The sequence below is a fragment of the Hemitrygon akajei genome, chromosome 10, assembly GCF_048418815.1.
Source record: "Hemitrygon akajei chromosome 10, sHemAka1.3, whole genome shotgun sequence".
Lineage (NCBI taxonomy): Eukaryota > Metazoa > Chordata > Chondrichthyes > Myliobatiformes > Dasyatidae > Hemitrygon > Hemitrygon akajei.
In genome coordinates this window covers 161,443,841-161,463,387 of record NC_133133.1, presented here as the reverse complement: position 1 = coordinate 161,463,387, position 19,547 = coordinate 161,443,841, and the positions used below count along the sequence as shown (strand labels likewise).

At 40.3% G+C, this 19,547-nt stretch overlaps 1 protein-coding gene across 6 annotated transcripts in view; it reads left to right on the top strand.

Annotated features, from left to right (window-relative positions):
* tspan12 (tetraspanin 12) overlaps window positions 1–19,547 on the top strand; it is a 71,480-nt gene that overhangs the window by 38,858 nt on the left and 13,075 nt on the right. For all 6 annotated transcript variants that reach the window (XM_073059540.1, XM_073059539.1, XM_073059538.1 and 3 more), the window contains 3 exons: window positions 435–509; window positions 13,501–13,608; window positions 17,254–17,397. In XM_073059540.1, coding sequence (XP_072915641.1) covers window positions 435–509; window positions 13,501–13,608; window positions 17,254–17,397 — 327 coding nt within the window. The remainder of the gene's footprint in view (window positions 1–434; window positions 510–13,500; window positions 13,609–17,253; window positions 17,398–19,547) is intronic.

Below are 19,547 nucleotides of genomic sequence, written 5' to 3'. Positions count from 1 at the left end.
GCCAGGCCACATTCTGTGGTTTGTGTACTTTGCATGAATAGCTGCTACAGTTCCACATTACATCAGTGGTTACTTACATGTCTTAAAGTACTTTGCAAGATCCTGAAATTGTGAGGGGTTTTATATTCTTGGAAATCCTATCTATTCCCCTCCGTCGATACTGCTTGCCTTGCAGAGTTCCTCCAGTACTTTGTGTATGTTGCTTTATATTTTTATTTTTGATTTGTATTAATAGCAACTGAGCAAATCAAATGAAGAAATTATGCAGTTCGTAAACTGATACAACTTGTGGGGAATTCTATTTCTGACTTTATTTTGAGATTTTTCCATGTGCTAATTTGCAATGACAGATGGATGACTGTGGAAAATATTTAATAATTTAATTCAGCCACAAGAATTGCCTCATAAAAATGATTCACCTTATGCTTTTTCAGTATTTTGGTATCCTGCTGATAATTTTCTGTGTGGAATTAGCCTGTGGAGTATGGAACTATGATCAGGACTATTTGGTGAGTAGCAATTTGATAGTTTTAGTAAATTATATTTAAAAACTAAAATAAATTGATATAAATTTAGTTATATTTTTATTTTAAATACTTAAACCCCTGTAGTGCAGTTGCTTTAATCAATATTTAGCCCAAATTAGTTATATTTGGGCTAAATTTTGTTGAAAATGCCAGCAGACCCATGGCAAATGGCTGGTATGCAGTTTACTAACATTCACCCACAAAAATGGCAGCATGTTCTGACCTTTGGTATATAGATATATAAACACTGAAGATGTAAGTGTACTGAGTGATTCCAGTGGGGAATCAATCAGTTTGCGTGTGGTCATGAACACAATAACTTACTGAGATTCTTTATCATTTACACTGGGAAATTTGCTCACAGACGTCCACGAGATTACATCAGCAGCAAGGAAATGTTGCATTGTGTCATTTCAATTAGTTGTAATTAAAAAATTTCAAGTGTGCTTTGAAGATTTTCTAAAAAATCTTTCTGAGGTAGGGCAAGCCTGCACTTACTGGGTTCTTCCGGTTAACTTTGTGGCTAGGAAGTTGTCATTAAAGGATTCAACAATAATGCTACCTTTTGAAGGTGGAGATGGTTAGACTTTCAGTTATTGGAAATACTCATCGTTTGGCATCTTAGTGGTACGTGTCAGGAACAACAAACAGTTTAGGTTTGATAGCAAAGTGGAGGGTGGGGTTTTGACATCTGTCAGAAGTTTCAGAATGGGTCTCTAACTGTTCTCTTACCACCTGATTAAGACACAAAATTGTCAAGCTCCAGGCGGAAACTTGTCAATCAAGTCCTAGTGGCTTGTAGCTATCAAAAATGTCTTTTCAGATTCAGACCAGGGAAGACTGGGCCAGCTGCGGATGAGCGTTGTGGGACCATTGCCACTCCCCTCTGGTGGTCACACAGTGTTCCAAGTTTTCGATGGCATTGCAGGATTAAAATGACATCCTGCCATCGCCTTTCAACACAGATGTCCCCGGCTGTGAACCTGGAAAGGGTTGCAGACTGGAATGCAACCTTGCCATCGGAGCATCCAGATGTCAGGTGGCTTTTGAGGCAGAGTGATCCTGAGTTGTTAAATGACGCCATTAGGGTTCCTGTTAGAAAGGATCAACTTTATTCTTACTGTGAAACCATGAAAGATTAGAAATGCACTCAATGCACTGGGCTTCCTAGCAGGTTTCTCTTCTGTAGGCTGCCCCATCTAAATCTTCACTTGAATCCCTGCAGCGGAGTAATTTTCAGCCTGGTTCTCCAGCAAGCTAAAGTACACATTGCCCTTTCTCTTTTCCTCAGATGGAGGCCATTCGTGCCTGGACGCTGACCGTACACAGATTCCGCTCTGTGCAATATGTTGCAGATAACTTGTAACTGAGCTAGACAGAGAGTGCAGTGGTGTTGCTACATCTTCATTCTTTTCTCCTATCACCCGGAGGGAGAAAAACTTAAAAATGATAGGCTGGTGAATGGTTGCAGTGGGAGGTAGGGGGAAATTAGTAAGTACATACTTGGGCCATTTGTTGTCATAGATCTGAGGAGATAATGGATTAGCAGTAACAGGATTGTGAGAAATAAGACTGAGTGTGATGATGCTAATTTCCCATATTTCAGCTGTCTTTGGTCAACAGGCGTGCGGAAGACATGGAGTCGCGTTCGCGGCGACGTTGTCTGGTCCCTGAGGGTTTGTTGTGCTGAGATGAGGTCACCTTATTCTGCAAGAGAGGGGAAAACATGAATCGCTGTTGCTCATTTGGTGCATGTAATGGCTGTACAACTGGCAACTTGGTTAAATCATGAAAAGAAAATAGGTCATACAGCACAGGATCAGGCCTTTCAGCCCATTGTGTCTGTGCTGACCATGATGTTAATCTGGCTAATTCTGTCTGCCTGCACATGGTCTTTATCCCTCTTTTCCCAGCCTGGTTGTGTGCCAATCTGAATGCATTTCAAATGGTCTGAGGCTTGTAGCAATGTTTAGTGTGTAGGTGTGATGGGGCCCTTTAACATAGGGTTCAGCTGATGGGGATTGGTGGTAGGTAAGTGATGTAGGTATAAAAATTTAAAAATTATATCAGGTTTGGGATACAAATAAAGGTCCATGGCATTTTCATGTGTTCAGTGTCTAATAAATAAGGTCACTGAAGGTGGCCCTGCAACCACATCATTCACACTTTTAGCAAAGACTGCCATTGCTTCCATCTTTCTCTCATTGCCTTTGTGATTATGTGCCTGAAAAACCTGCTGGCCTCTTAAAGGATATCTCTCCTCCTGTTTATCACTTAATTTATCCCTCAGCTTAGTAACTGTTTCAGCTTCAATGCCTCCATGATTTTGGGACCTTGACTAATGCAAGGAGCCAATGTACAGTATGGTTAGGATTGATTGTATGTAGCAATCATAGAAATAAGTTGCAATGGTAATGGCTGGACCCTACATGGAAGCTGATGGGAATAATATACCACATTTGCAGTTGCTTTGAACAATGTGAGAGATTTTCAAGCCACCTTAATCAGATTTCTTTCAAAACTTCTTTCAGAAAATCACAAACAAGAGAAAAACTGCAGATGCTGGAAGTCTGAGCAACACACACAAAATGCTGGAGGAACTCAGCAGGCCAGGCAGCATCTATGGAAAAAAGTATAATCGACTTTTCGGGCCGAAACCCTTCAGCAGGACTGGAGAATAAAAAAGCGGAGGAGTAGATTTGAAAGGTGGTGGGGGGGGGGGGGGGGAAGGGGAGGGAGAAATGCCAGGTGTTAGGTGAAACCTGGAGGGGGAGGGATGAAGCAAAGAGCTAGGAAGTTGATTAGTGAAAGAGACAGAAGGTCATGGAAGAGTATTGAATGTTGGGGGAGAGGGGTGGGAGAGAGTTGTGGTGGAGAGGAACTGGTTGGGTCTGCCTACCAGGGATAGGGTTCCTCTTGTCCTCAACTACCACCCCACCAGCCTCTGCGTCCAGCACGTAATTCTCCAAAACTTCCATGACCTCCAACTGGATCCCACCTCCAAGCATATTTTTCCCTACCCCCCCACCCACTTCCTGCTTTCTGCAGGGATCGCTCCCTATGCGACTCCGTTGTCCATTCATCCCTCCCCACTGATCTCCCTCCTGGCACATATCCTTGCAAGCAGAACAAATGCTACACCTGCCCCTACACCTCCTCCCTCACTACCATCAAGGCCCTAAACAGACCTTCCAGGTGAGGTGATACTTCACCTGTGAATCTGTTGGGGTCATTTACTGTGTTCGGTGCTCCTGGTGTGGCCTCCCGTATGTTGGTGAGACCCGATGTAGATTGGGATACCATTTTGTCGAGTATCTATGCTCTGTCTGCCAGAACAAGTGGGATCTCCCAGAGGCCACCCACTTTAATTCCACTTTCCAATTCCATTCTAACATGTCCATCCATGGCCTCCTCCACTGTTGTGATAAGGCCACAATTAGGTTGGAGGAACAACACCTTATATAGCCCCCAATCTGATGGCATGAACATCGAGTTCTCAATCTTACAGTGATGCCTCCACCAACCCCCCCCCTCACCATTTCCCATCCCCTTGTCCCTCTGTTACGCTATCTCCTTGCCTGCCCATTGTCTCTCTCTGGTGCTCCTCTCCCCTTCCCCCATCTCTTCTTTCTTCCATGGCCTTCTGTCACTTTTCACCAATTAACTCCCTAGCTCTTTGCTTCACCCCACCCCCTCCAAGTTTCACCTATCGCCTGGCATTTCTCCCTCCCCTCCCTCCACCTTTCAAATTTACCCCTCAGCCTTTTTATCTCCAGTCCTGCCGAAGGGTTTCAGCCCGAAATGTGTACTTTCATGGACGCTGCCTGGCCTGCTGAGTTCCTCCAGCATTTTGTGTGTGTTGCTCAAAATATATTGGAAAAAGAGTAAAAGGACATCCGGTACAATATTCAACATTTCAGCTTAGTTGATATCCCAGCAGAGCAAGTCATATGCTTATGTTAGAACAAATTATGTTTTCAGTTAATTGGTATTTAAAATCTGTTAAAATCATCAAATGAAAATGATTGCTTTTTCTTCTATAAAAAGCCGTTGCTTTGATTCATCAGAGTCTCCATATGCACCTTTCTCAATCTTTCAATCTATTTCTTACATAAAAGTCAGATTTGGAGTGGTTTCATTTTCTGGCTCCCAACAAAGCACAGGTGATAATAGTTCATTTCCTGTGTTTTGCTTCAGGATTTACCTTGTGCTAACAGGAGACAGAACACAATATTTCTGCAAGGATCTTTCAGTTTCCCACATTATGGTGGGTGATCTGAAATAGTGAAGTAATTTAGTGCCTACTTTTACCACTCCTCTGAAGCTCTGTGAATGATTCTAAATTAGTTTTAGCAATATAGGATGTATGGGGCGTTTCATCTGAATTTAGTTGAGATCATAGTGGAAAATAAAGATAAGGTTAAAGGTGTAAAAGTCATGAGGTAGCTGATAATTAAGTAAATGTGAAGAACTGTATACCTGACACTCCCAAAGGACCTCTGACATGGATTCTGTCCCAAAATTAGAGTTGGCATGCATTTAACTAGGGTTAAGTATCTTCAGACAAGCAACTGAGGCTACGTCCACACTACGCCGAATAAATCCGTAACCGAAGCTTTTTCTCTTCGCTTTTACCCTCCGTCCACACTAAAATGATGTTTTTGTCCCCTGAAACTGGAGCTTTTCAGAAACGCTTTCCAGAGTGTGTATTTTTGAAAATGCCGGATTGGCCGGAGCAGTGTGGACGGGGTAACTGGAGAAATCTGAAAACGCTGTCAGACGGCAGCGCGCCATTTCATTGTTTTCTTGAACGCAACCTAACAACTTCAGAACAGACGGCAATGAGACAATAACCCAGAAGAGTTAGAAATGCACTCACCAAATACTTTGACCCATAACTTACTGAATAAATAAGTATACTGTACTCACTTTGCATTTTTCTGTCCTTGCTCGTTTGAAGGTGGTTTTACCTATTTATGCAAGTATTTCTTTGACAATAGATATGTAACAGCCTAATGTAACATTGTATGGAAATACAAGATAACACTGATGTAGACATGTTTTATACATTTTAACAAGGGGCTTTATTAATGCAACAGAGTTAGTCAGTTTTTCAATGTTCGTCGTCAGCTGGGTCAATCTGTCCGTGAACTCCCTGTCGGTTGCCTCCGTACGCTCCAGTATTTGTTTTTTTTTACTTTAAAGTTCTGCTGCGCGAGAGCCAATAGTTGTCTGTCGTTTTAAGTTTTTTTAGTCTGTAACTACATAAACGCACACTTTCACAGTGAGATTCGACACCAAACATCTCGCTTGTTTTCAGTAGATGTGTCCTGCGCATGCCCAGTAAGAGGAGATTCACCGAAATCTCCGTTTCAATGTGGACAGAAATATTTTAAAAAATACATAGTGTGGACGCCTATCGTTTTTATGCGAAACCGGCGTTTTCAAAATGATCTGGTCTGGTGTGGATGTAGCCTAAAGTGTCTTATTGATGAAAGACGCAGTAGAATTTTTTCCTATCTTGCACTTGGTTAGAACCTTATTATCATCTTACCATGAGTGATTCTTCTGCTTTGTGCACTTCAGCCTCCAAAAATCTGGATCTAATATCCAAGCGGAACTGAAGGAAATTAAAATTTAATTCTACTTTTGAAGTAAGTGACATACGTCAGAACAGGATTAAAATTTAGCAATTTTGTGAGCCTGATACTTATTACTAATACCCCATCTTTCTACCCCCTCCAACCACTCCCAAACTCGGTGGACTTAGAATAATTCAGGGAGAAAAAAATTTTCTTGATTCTATTGTGATCTTGAAATCTTAGTATGTAGATGATCAACTTAAAAGAAATTACTAACTGTATTTTAAGATGACTTATGACATTCACAACAACACGACTGACGAGTGAGAAAATTCCTGTAAATGCATGAGGAAGTTGCTGGGGGTGACATTTGACCACTACCTCAAATAAACCATCTGATGAAATATGGATGCAGAATATCTGTCAGAAATATTGTGATTTTTGATATCAGAGTGCTGTATACTGTTTATTGATTCCCAACAATCTGACATCTCAATGATGTCTGTTTAAGTTTAATGTTTATCAAATCACAGTTTTCTATTTCAAATTGCATTTCTTTTCATCTGTCGAAAGGAGGAGGAGGAGGTGGGGAGAATGTATCACAGAGGTAAGATCATGTAATGTATAGTTCGGTTGCAGGTTTAATTCTAATTGGATGTTCAATTACATTTCAGAGTGATTCTGTAATATAAACCTACTATCCTTAATTGATCATTCAATTTTTTAAACCTGTTTACTTTACTTCTTGAGGACGGATTCCACCTATTCCAAATTGTTTTGTTAAACACACGATTTTGAGAAGGACTAATATTCTGCTTTCTTCCCCTTTGGCTGAAAAGCAAGAACAAAGGGTATAGTTTCACAAAGAGAAAGCTGTCATTTACGACAAAGATGAAAAGAAACTATTTTACCCAAAGAATAGATTTTTCTGTCTTGGGATTGTGAATGTTCTGCCTTGGAACATATAAAATTGAAATCAATAAGTTTTTGGTGTTTAATGGAAGCAGGTTGTAAAGAGATCTATTGGGAAAATGGAGCAGAGGTTGAGGAACAGATAATTTTACTAAATGGAGTAGCTGGCTTGAGGGACCATATAATCTGTCTTGTTCTTTTTGCTTGTGTTCGTACATCTCACCATCTTGGGGAATTTGTGGACTGTATAAATAGCCCACTGACAAATTTTAAACAAAATCTTGTGACATTCCATTGAACAGTAGTAGAATTTTTGATGTTATTGAATTTTCCAGTCTATGAAGTAAAAACTGTTGCTAAATTTGTGCTTGGCATTAATAACATCTATTAGCCTTGTGTCATTGTTAGTCAATTCCTTCCCGTTTGATTAGTTACCTCTTCTCTTAGTTGCACCAGATCTGTTTAAAGCTTTGTACCATTTTACAAGCAGCAACTATTTAATAACTTTGTACCCTGTTTCTATACCTTTTTCAGAAGCAACTTTTTAAAATTTATTTATTGGAAAGGCCATAAAAATGATTATTTATAACATTTGGGAGATTTTAAACATCTTCTGCTGGAAAATGTCAGAGAGTACTTCTTAGTAAAAATAAACATGAATCATTATGGTGGTTTTCCAAAATTATGAGCATTCTGTGCATGGAGAATTAAAAATAATTCTTCCCGTTGATGAAAATGTTAAGATCTAGAGGATACAGATTTAAAGTGAGTGGCAAAAGAACTAGGGTGATAGCTGGAAAAATTTTATCCTGCAGTGCTGTGGTCATTTTCCAGATTTCACAGTGTGAGGGGATGAAAATTGCATTTTTCAACCATTGTTCTTCAAGGGGGAAATGTGTGAAGGGAAAAAAGAACTGTGAGGTAACAAGAGCTGGGTGTGGACCAAACCAGCACAGGCTCAATGGGCCAAGTGTCATCCTCTTCCTTCCATGCCGTTACAAAACTCTGATATGGAATTCAGTGTGCCAGGACCTAAAGTGGGTTTTGGGATACCTGCTTAACCGAGGCAGGTCATTAATTCAATTTGATGCTGTTCCGTTCCTCAGATTATGGAATTTGTTTATATTTGAAGAGTGTTTTCCTGGAACTCGGATAAGAGGAGGATCAGCTGGATTCTGTAGGGTAACAGATTTTTCTGGAGAACCAGGAGCTTCCCCTTAGCTCAGCTAGCAAGTCTTTCATAATGTCTTTCTCAGTGCTAAGTTAGTCCATCCGTTTCTCGTTTTCCTTGTGATCCTAATACAGAAAGTGTGTGCAAACCCGGAGCTGCTGAAAAACTCACACCCCAAGTCTTCTCAATGCTTGTTTGTATACATAGGTTTTATGTAAGTTGGATGTCATAAGCTGGAGAGAACCTGTATGTGTAGTTTACTCAGTCAAGAAGTAGTTGAATGTTCCTGAAATATTTTGGCAGCCCATGGAAGAGTTAGTCATATGACATTGTTGAGCACCTTTGCTCTGTCTGCAACAGGGAAAATTTCCAGGTGGTGAACTATTTTAATTCCACTTCCCATTCCCATTCCGCCATGTTAGACCATGGACTCTTCTACTGCCATGATGATGCTAATCTCAGGTTGGCCTCATCTTCCATATGAGTAGCCTTCAACTTGATGGCATGAACATTGATTTCTCCACCTGGTGATTTCCCCCACCCCTTCTCTCCTTTCCATTCCCCATTCTTGCTCCCCTCTTACTCCTCCCTTACCTGCCCACCACTCCCTCAGGTTTCTTCTCTCCTTTCCATTCCCCATTCTTGCTCTTCTCTTACCCCTCCCTTACCTGCCCACCACACCCTCAAGTTTCTTTTCTCCTTTCCATTCCCCATTCTTGCTCCCCTCTTACTCCTCCCTTACCTGTTCACCACCTCCCTTTGGTGTCATTTCTCCTTTCCATTCTCCTATGCTCAACTCTCCCTCCTTATTCAACCTTGTACCTTTTCCACCTGTCACCTCCCAACTTCTCACTTCATCCTCCTTGCCCCTCATCTGGCTTCACCTGTCATCTTCCAGTTTGTACTCCTTCCCCTCCACTCATCTTCTTACCTTGTCTCCTTCCTTTTTCCTTTCCAGTCCTGATGAAGGGTCTCGAACTGAAACAGCAACTCTCTATTCCCCTCTGTAGATGTTGCAGTGACCTTCTGAGTTCCTCCAGTATCTTGTGTGGATTTCCAGCATCTGCAGAATCTCTTGTGTTTACATCTTGAATCATTTAGTCTTCTGTCGGGTTCTGCATGGACTGTAGAACTTCTCATCAGTCTTCATGAGACAATTCCTATAACGATTTATCTTCACTATTTCTTTGATATGTCATCTGTGACCTACCAGGAGATCTTGGAAGACAAATTCTTTCATACAGACTGTTCATCTCCAGTTATGATTTAAATGTCAAACAAAATACACACCTTGATATGCTCATCCCTCAATGTCTATATAAACCTGCTTTCTATGGTTTACATTTGTTCTTCCATAATTTTAACTTGTAATCAGTTCAGCTCTGCAAATAGAGACTTTGTGCATTTGCTTTTCCCTAGGGTAAAGCTAGGTCAGCTGGTGGCGCAGTGACATCAGCGCCGGACTCCGCAGGAAATGTTCCCGGTTCGAATCCAGTCGGGCCGCTCTCAGGCACGCTTTCCATCGTGCCGGATTGAGTGTCGAGCTTGCAACTCGGCCTCGTTTAAAAAAAAAACAAACACTGCGCCGTGAGAAGGATGTGGGGTCCACTCACAGTATCTTTTCTCCAAGACAACCACTTGGAAAAAAGAGTGGTCGCCGAGGCTCTGGCAGAGTATGGCACACAAAAAAAAGGGGAAAGCTACAGTGTTCTTCTCAGGGAAGGGAGTCCATAGCTTGAAGCCATGGGTTCGAAGTGAGAGGGGTAATTTTAAAGGGGCCTGAGGGGCATCTTTCTCACATAGAGGGTGTCTGTAAATGGAATGAGTGCTAGAAGAAGTGGCAGAAGCAGTACATTTAGGGCTTTGAAAGATATTTTGACAGGTGCATGGATAGGAATGTTTTAGAGGCTAGATACAGGCAAATGGGACTAGTTCAGTTAGACACCGTGGTTGCCATGGAAGAGATGAGCTGGAGGGCCTGTTTTCCATGCTGTATGGCTCTGTGACTGGTGGTGTGCTGCAGGGGTTGGTGCTGGGTCCTTTGTTGTTTATCATCTGTATCAATGAAATGGATGATAATGGTGGTTTACTGGATCAGCAAATTTGTGGATGACCCAAGAATGAGGGTATAGTGAACGGCAAGGAAGGCCATCATGGCTTGCAAAGGGATCTGCATCAGCTGGAAAAATGGCAGATGGAATTTAATGCAGACAAGTGCGAGATTTTGCACTTCTGTAGGACCAACCAGGGTAGGTCTTACACAGTGAATGTTAGGGCACTGAGGAGTGTGGTAGAACAAAGGGATCTGGGAATACAGGTCCAGAATTCAGTGAAAATGGTGACACAGGTAAATAAGGTCGTAAAGAAAGTTTTTGGCACATTGACTTTCATAAATCAAAGTATTGAGTACAGGCGATGGATGCTGTTCCGACTCGAGGATTTCTTTGAAAACGAATTGACTGAGAGATCCACAGCTGATCCTGTTCCGCACCCTAAGCTCCCCTACCCTCTCTTCAGATTTGAGATAAACAGTCAGCTGTTGCACAAAGAGATTGACGGTAAAGTGACTCATTGGAGTTTTGATCACCTACCTACAGGAAAGATGTAAACAAGGTTGAAAGAATGCAGAGTAAACTTACAAGGATGTTGCTGGGTCTGGAGGACCTGAATTATAAGGAAAGATTGAATAGGTTAGGACTGTATTCTTTAAAACGTATAATATTGAGAGGAGATTTGATAGAGGTATACAAAATTATGAGTGGTACAGATAGGGTAAATGCAAGCAGGCTTTTTCCACTGAGGTGGGTTGGGATTACAACCAGAGGTCATGGGTTAAGGGTGAAAGGTGAGAAGTTTAAGGGGAACATGAAGGGAAATTTCTTCACTCAGAGGGTCATGAAAGTGTGGAATGAGCCGCCCCCACAAGTGGTGCATGCGAGCTCAGTTTCAACGTTTAAGAGAAGTTTGGATAAGTACATGGATAGTGGGGATATGGAGGGCTATGGTCCCCATGCAGATAAATGGAAGTAGGCAATTTAAATAGTTTTGGCATGGACTAGATGGGCCAAAGGGACTGTTTTTGTGCTGTACATCTCTATGACAAAATGCATGTCCATCCTCTTCCCTGCCTGTAATCATTGGGAAGTTGGATCAGTGATAGTTATGTTTGTTGACAGCTTTGGATAGTAGTATTTCTAATGTGTCAGTTTGACTGTGAATTCTCTTGTTGGAAGCATGCAATAAATGTATAATAAGGTTTTTTAAAAAGTCTGCTAGTAAATAGTACAGGGTAAGCCATGGTGGCTTTGGCAAGAAAGCTGTAAACTGTGATTCTTTAAAGAAACTGCTTCAATTATTATTCATTTAATCTTTAATCTTTGCTTTTCCAGGATAAAGCTGTAGTCTTCCCTATTCAATTGAACAAAATGTTGGAAAATAAATTACAATTATTTCTCAGCACATTTAAATTTCTGAAAGGAGCTTTAAAAATCCTTCTCTCGAGTGCAGAATCATGCAGTATAATTTAGTTGTATGGTTGAGTTTCCCCTGTGATTCCATTTATCCGTTGTAGAATCGTTGTATGATTTTTGGAATGGGAATGAAATAGGGTTTGCTCTGAACCCTCCATGCATTAACTTGGTATAACGGAGCTTTCTGACAATGTTATTATGTTTCCATGGTTGCTTGGCTTGGTGGCTGCTTCATTTACAATGTACTGTAGTTTCAAAGGCTTTGTGGTTGGAATTGCTGGTGGGGGAAAGGACTGAAAAACATTGGTTCTGCTGCTAAGGAGCTGGGTCCTGTATAACAGACCCTCAAAAACGTGAATGTTTTGTTCAAGGAGACCATGTGGATAGCATGTATGGACTTGATGACACTATAAATAACTAAAAACGTGTACTGATTATATTATACTCTGAGTATTTACTTCAGAAATAAATTACTGTGCCATCGCCAACGTGGCAAAATCAGAAGCCAGGAAGTTCAGGTTCTGGAGCGCGACTTGCAAATAACTCAAATTTTTCTATTATACTTTTTCCCTAAACATGCATCTTGTCACAGCAAGTGAGACTGGCAATCACTGCTTTTCAGGACAGTATCTGAGTTGATCATCGTGAGGTTTGGTTGTACCAGATTGGTAGAGTTGACATCCTGCAACTAATCCTTCTTTGGCAATTGCTCTTGAAAACTGACAGAGATTGGATACTTAACATGCACAAAAACTCACTCAATATTTTCCATAGATGCTGCCTGGCCTGCTGAGTTCCTTCAGCATTTTGTGTGTTGCTTGGATTTCCAGCATCTGCAGATTTTCTCTTGTTTGTGTGGAGAGATTGGGTACTTCCTGTGCAGAGAATTGCAGACAGAGGCATAGGTCCAGCCAATTTGATCTTTGCTATTTTTATTCTGTGACCTGAAATATTATTTAATTACTTGAATGCAGTTCTTGATCTTAGTCAGTCCAGAAGATATTAACTCGAGCTTATTTTGAAAAGCAAATATTGGGCATTTGTTCTTCATTAGTTTGATCTTTTTGCTGGAAAAGCAAGTCATGTAATACATCAAACACGAGAAAATCTGCAGATGCTGGAAATTCAAACAACACACACAAAATGCTGGCGGAACACAGCAGGCCAGGCAGCATCTATAGGGAGAAGCGCTGTCGATGTTTCGGGCCGAGACCCTTCGTCAGGACTAACCGAAAGGAAAGCTAGTCCTGACGAAGGGTCTCGGCCCGAAACGTCGACAGCGCTTCTCCCTATAGATGCTGCCTGGCCTGCTGTGTTCCGCCAGCATTTTGTGTGTCCTATAATACATGGTTATTTTAATATTAATCAGTACCAGCAAACAAAATGATGGGAAGATCTACTTCAAAAGCATTTGTTGATTGTTTACAGAAGTGCTGGTGTGATTCAGTTAGTGCTTTTGCATCAAGACGCTGCAGTGCTAAGTCTATATGTCTATTTGATCTGCAAATAAACAGTGACACTAGCTGTAATTTTTCTTTAGAGTTATGGGAAGGATGACATGCTAATTAAATGTAATTCTGATGCAGATGGAAATTTTTTTACATCAGTATAGATCTGTCATAATGTCAATTTAGACTAAAAGATTCGTCCTTAAATGTGAGCATATAATGTTAATTTTGAAGTCAAATTTATATTATAACTTAAGGATATCTGCAACAAGTTATTGTACTAAGATCAGTATTTAGTACATGGTTGATATTTTTGCATTTTGTCATACTGGCCAAAAAATTCACTGTTTAATTACAATGATGTCACTAAGTGGTTACTCTTTGTTTCAGATCTCCATACAAAAGTCTGATATGCTTGGGTTAAAATCAAGAATGTCTCATTTTGGTATGGGTACATACCAGTGGTTAACCCATGCCTGGAATTTCTTTCAGAGAGAGGTATGTTATCTCTTGGAGTTTCAGTGTCATGTTTCCTTTTACTCTAACAATGCAGTACTTTTACTGATGTTGATTCGCCCACTAGTGTCAGCAGAAAGATGGATCAGACTTAATTTTAAGCAAGTGACATAATTGTAATTCGATCTGTCATTTGAAAGAGTAGATGTTTAAAAACTGTTATTATTGCATTGACAAGTCTTCTTAAAAGTAGATGAAAGGTTAAAATCGGATGCATGTTTTCAAGTTTGTTTTGCTCGTGCACTTTATTATAATGCGTTAACTGCATAGTGGTTTCAAATGTAATTAACCTGTAAATTTGTAATGGAGGTAGCAGAAATAAAATTGAACATATTTGTTTTTCGTAGTTTTGAACATCCTGTGAATATTAATTTAAAAATTAGCAGAGTTTCTTTGAATGAGAGTACATGCAAAAGAGTTGGTTGAGTAATGCAGCATCAGCAATCCTTACAGGAAGTCTGGAAAGAGAAGGCAAATTCCTCCGTTGGGAATAGAACTTTAAGGACCTTCTTAAAATCTGCACATAAGTTAGAGAAGCAGACAGACAGACAGACATACTTTATTGATCCCGAGGGAAATTGGGTTTCGTTACAGCCGCACCAACCAAGAATAGTGAAGAAATTAGCAATAATAAAACAATAAATAATTAAATAATAAATTAATCATGCCAAGTGGAAATAAGTCCAGGACCAGCCTATTGGCACAGGGTGTCTGACACTCCGAGGGAGGAGTTGTAAAGTTTGATGGAAGGTACAGTATTTGAAGAGGAGCCTCTCAAAGATCTGCAATATAGATACAGTAACTGCTGGTATCATCATTCAGTGAGTCATAGACTCAAATCCCTGCCTTCACCTTCCTTTCCCCAAGGAAGACATTTGGCCTGATGAATATCCATAGCAGTTTCTGGTTTTATTTGTTCCAGACAATCAGATTTCAATAACTTGGCGGTTATTGTGTAGGATTTGGTCAATTATGGCGTGTATTTGAAGGCCTGCGGAGGTTGAGTCAGGATGGACTAAGGAAGGATTTATAACTAAGACAAAGGTCCGAGTATTTTGAGGAAGAGATGTTAGACGGATATGGGTTAATATAGGATAGGGCAGTTACAGCACAGCTTTGAATGATTAGGGCAATTATGTAGGTGGGACTCAGAAAGAATGGAAACATTAGTACTCATTTTGTTAATATGTCAAGCAGAAAATTGATTTTCAAAAATGGCTTTTTTTTGATGCCGCATCTAATGACTTAAATAATTTTTAAATATCTGGGTTAGTTGGCCCTTTGGAAAAATTGGTCAGTGCTGAGAAGACAGGTTGACAAGCTGATTCTGAGGTTTTCTATTATTAGCCATAGCCTAATCACCAGCAGGCATCAAACTGCAAGTATTATTTTGAAAAACTTTCTTTAATTTACAGTACTTAAGAATAGTAATGCTCTTTCTGGTTGAGGAGCTGTGGCATGGGCCACAAGCCATCTTTACTGCAGCCGAATAATATTGTCATCTGCCTCAGGGAGGTGGCAATCTTTGGCCTCCCGGTTCAGTCGTACTGAAACTTCTACCATGGATGAATACCACAAAGCCGCTCTTTGCCCATTCATTCTAGGTGCTGCGGATTAGGGTTTTGGTGACAATCAGGGAACTATGAAATCTAAGAGCAACAATAATGTGCAGGTGGATGTTAGTGGGTTCTGCTGGTGATAACCCTTATAGAATCTGAAGCTTAGCTTTACGTTAAATGACCACTGAGATCGGGAGCCTGGCTAAGTAGTCTCTGATAAGCATTGACTCTGTTGTAAAGCAGTAACACTTCATAACAATTCAAAAACAATTTATCATGACTGCATCTTCCTCTCAGTTAATATTATCAGATATTTGGCAAATGAAAACTCACTTCATTAATATAGGTGATGCCACTGAGGGGCAACATAATTAGGCATGGAAGGAATGAATAACTTCACACCAGGAATGGTCCAAGGGGAAGAAAAAATAGTTGTTGAAGGAGTGCAGGCTAGGAAGGGGTGTGTCACAGATAAAAGGCAATAGAAAGAGATGTTGGGATTCATTAAGGCATTGGAAGAACAAAACACAAACTCTGCAGATCCTGGAAATCTGAACCAAAAGATAATAAAGGACTAGAAACACTCACCTAGTCAGGAGACAGGAACTGTTTGCTCTTTAGTTCCTAAATCTGATCTAATGTTCCCACCAAGAAACTGTGACTGTTTCTCACTCCACAGACATTTACTAACTTGCTTAGTATTTCTAGCATTTTTTGCTTTTATTTTGTTGCGATGCTTACTGAAGTGAAAGAGGCCAGGTATAAAGGGATGTTCCGTCACTCTTGGGAAAGAGCTTGTGGCCGTGAGTCAGTGATAAATAAAAAGCCTCTGGGCAAGGAGGGGTAAGTGTTGGTGAACAATTGATGGGATCTGATTGTCAGCTCTGTCACATAACCTGCGGGTTCTGATGACGCACATGAGAGGAAGAGTGAAAGTGCCTAAACGTGGAAAACCATTAGCATTGTTAAAAATACTTTGGCCCAGCAAGATGGCAGGATACAGGAATGGGAAAAGGGCAAAAGGAAATGTGTTTAAACTCTCATGGAAGAGAGAGCTGGGAGAAAGTAGGACAAATATGCAGCAGATATAATCTGTGGGCAGACCAACAAAGATGTGCTGATAATCTAGAGAAAAATCTAAGATTGCCTATGGAAGGGAAGAGCAGTGGGGCAGCTGCTTCTCATTGCCAGAGACAGTGATTCAGTCCTTACTTCATGTTCAGAGTTCTTGCACACCCAAAAACATGTGCATGTTGGGAGGTTAATTAGCCACTGTAAATTACTCATAGTGTGTGGAAGATTTGTAGGATCTGGGAGGAGTTAATGAGAATGTGGAGATAATAAAATTGGGTAGCTGATTGTTAGCAAGACTTGGTGGGCCGATGGGCCTGTTTCCATGCTGAAGTGTCTGAGTCTATTACAAAGAGAGCATGCATTGATGAAGTATTTTTTTCCAGTTGCACTGTCAGGAACAATGATTACAACTCAGTGCACAGAAGGATCCCATAAAAAGCAATGCAGTAAATAAGTTCTTTTATGGTGTTGGTTTGACGGAAAATATTGGCAGAAGTATCAGGAAGTGTTGCTCTACTTTGAATTGTACTTCAGGAACTTCAGCCCATAAATTCTCAATGATGAGAATGCTACTATGGAGATAAACCTGGTGGCGGTATGCATAGTAAGGATATCTACAGAATAAAAGGATGATGATTCAAAATTATCAAAATATCAAAATTATTGTTTATACAGATGAGAGAAATTTAGATCCTGTGTGAAATAATGAATAAAGCTTAATTCCAGCTCTTGCCTATTTTTGAGAAAACTAGGTTTGTTCTGTTCTTACTTCATTAATTGCTTATTCTAGAACCTATTTCCTCATTTTATGATGTGCAGAAGCTGTTTCTAATGTTGGTTATTTGTTGAAAGAAGTGAATGGCTAGTCCAAAAATGCAGCCTATTTTGGGTGTGGTAATATGTAAAACAAAGGTAATTACTTACTATGCATAGCTTCTCTAGCCAAGAATTCCATGCTCAAGATGCTGAGAGCTTTGTCGCTTTTTACCCCCAGTTCAAGTGTTGCGGAGTAGTGTACTTCACAGATTGGCTAGAAATGGCAGGAATGGAATGGCCTCCGGACTCCTGTTGCATCAGAGAATTTCCAGGATGCTCTAAACGAGCACATTATGGGGATAGTGTTGACATTTATCAAGAGGTAAGAGTGCTTTTCCTTTCCAAATTGTGGGTTAGAAATGGTTGTCTACCCTATTTGTAGCAGTACACATTTTTAAATGGATAGCTCATTATAGTAATATATACTTTCCAAATGCATGCATGGATAGGTATGAGTGTGATAAATTATCTGCATGTGAAATTTAGAAGTAGTGTAGAAATAATGGTAAGTAATTTGCAGTACAGGTAAAGCTATTCACTTATTGGCAGCTATTTCTGAGACTGGAAAGAAAAGGTAAAAATTATGGTATAAAATACACATAAAACCCTGACGCATGGGTCTAAGCCTTTAGGTAGATGGTGGAGCAGTATAACACCTGTCCTATTTCACCACTAAAATAATAGTGCAGCATGAGATGATTGAGCGGGCAATGGTCTCTTTCCCTGCTGGTGACATCGGAGTAAGTTAGAAAGCATTATAGGAGCAAGATGCAGATTAGATGCAGATAGCTGATGTGATCATTAACTCTGACAGGCACGAGCTTCATGCTATCTCATACGCACTAGCAATAGGCAATGGAACCCTGTATTTGGTCGTTGTCCAATAGAAATCCTGTGAAGGAAATTCCTTTATCCTTTTTGCTAAATTGTTTTCCATGCCCGGAATGTGATTAAGGCCAGCATTAATGCCCAGTCCTAGTCGCTGTTGGAAAGTTATGATAGTGAGCTGCCTTCTTGAATAGCTCCAGACTACAAGCTGACAGGACTGTACAGTTCTGATAGGTAGGAAGTTCCAGTGACAATAAAAGCACAATTTATTTTGTGTTGGAAAGGCATAGGATGTCTACATCAACAAGCAGGTGGTGGCATCCTCATTCTCAGCTGCCCTTGTCCTTCTGTTTGAGAGACTGCAGAGGTGAAACCTGCCATCAAATAAGCCTTAGTGAATTGTTGCAGTTCACTTTGTAGCTGGTGCACTGGTTGTGAAGATGTGGTATGATTGTTCAATGTGCTGCGGGTCAGGCAGGCCAGGAATGGTACTGAGCTTCTTGCGCATTGTTGGACCTGAATTCCATCCTCTCTTGACCTTTACTTTGCTAACTGAGAAGCCTGGGGAAATGGACCCACTCATCACAGACTGTCCTACACCAGATCTGTATCTTCAGATCTATATCTAATAGGCTGAAGGTACAAGTCTGAAGTAGGGCAGACCAGAACCTACTGTGCTCTTCCAATTAAATTTCCAGTCAGGAGGTTGACATTAAGAAATTCAACAATCCTGCTTCCTTTGAAGATGGAGGTGGCTAGATGTTCACTTATTAGAAATAGTCATTTTTGGCATCTTTGTGGCACATGCCAATTATTGCTACAAGCTTAAGTATAGTCTAAATCCTTTTGCATGTGGCACGGGCTACATCATGAAAGCATTTAGTGAACCTTCCCTTCCCACTTACTGTGGAAGGAAAGTCCTTGATGAAGTAGCTGAAGATGATTAGGTGTACTGCAGTGATCTGAGCAACATGTGACATAATGGAAAGGATTTGACTCCTGCCAGTCAAGAGTTTATCCATCATTATTTGTTGACAGATCTTACTGGATTTACTGATACAAATGACTCAGCCATGCATACTTTGTCGAGTGTTAACTTGATGTGAATGGAACTTGTTCAAATCCTGACTTTTTTTTTGTTCTCATGTTTGGACTAATCAAGATATTTGTGGCAAAGTAATCTTGGCAAACCTTAATTTAAGCTTTTGAGTAGGTTATTGATGAATGTTGCATGATAATTTGATTGCTCATAAAATGAGGATGTTGTGGCATTGCCAGCATTTATTTTTTTTCTGCAATTGTGAAATAAGAAGGCATTTATGCCTTGCCATGTTAGACTGACAGGATTTGTAAATGGACCAGTGGGAGAAGACGGAAGACTTAATACCCTAAAAATGTTGATATACCTGATGGGGTTTTAATAATAATCTGATAATTTTATAGTTATTGTTTCTGAGATATCGTTTAATTAGGACTTTTATTTAATATGAATATAATTTCCCTACAGACCACACTGGAATTTTCTGGATCAACAGTCCAGAATCCTTGCTTCTGGGCCATTAACTTGAATTATATTTATCCAACACATCCCGGCAGACAGACCTGTGTAAATGTGGACTGAATGAAAAGCTTTTTTTTTCTCTA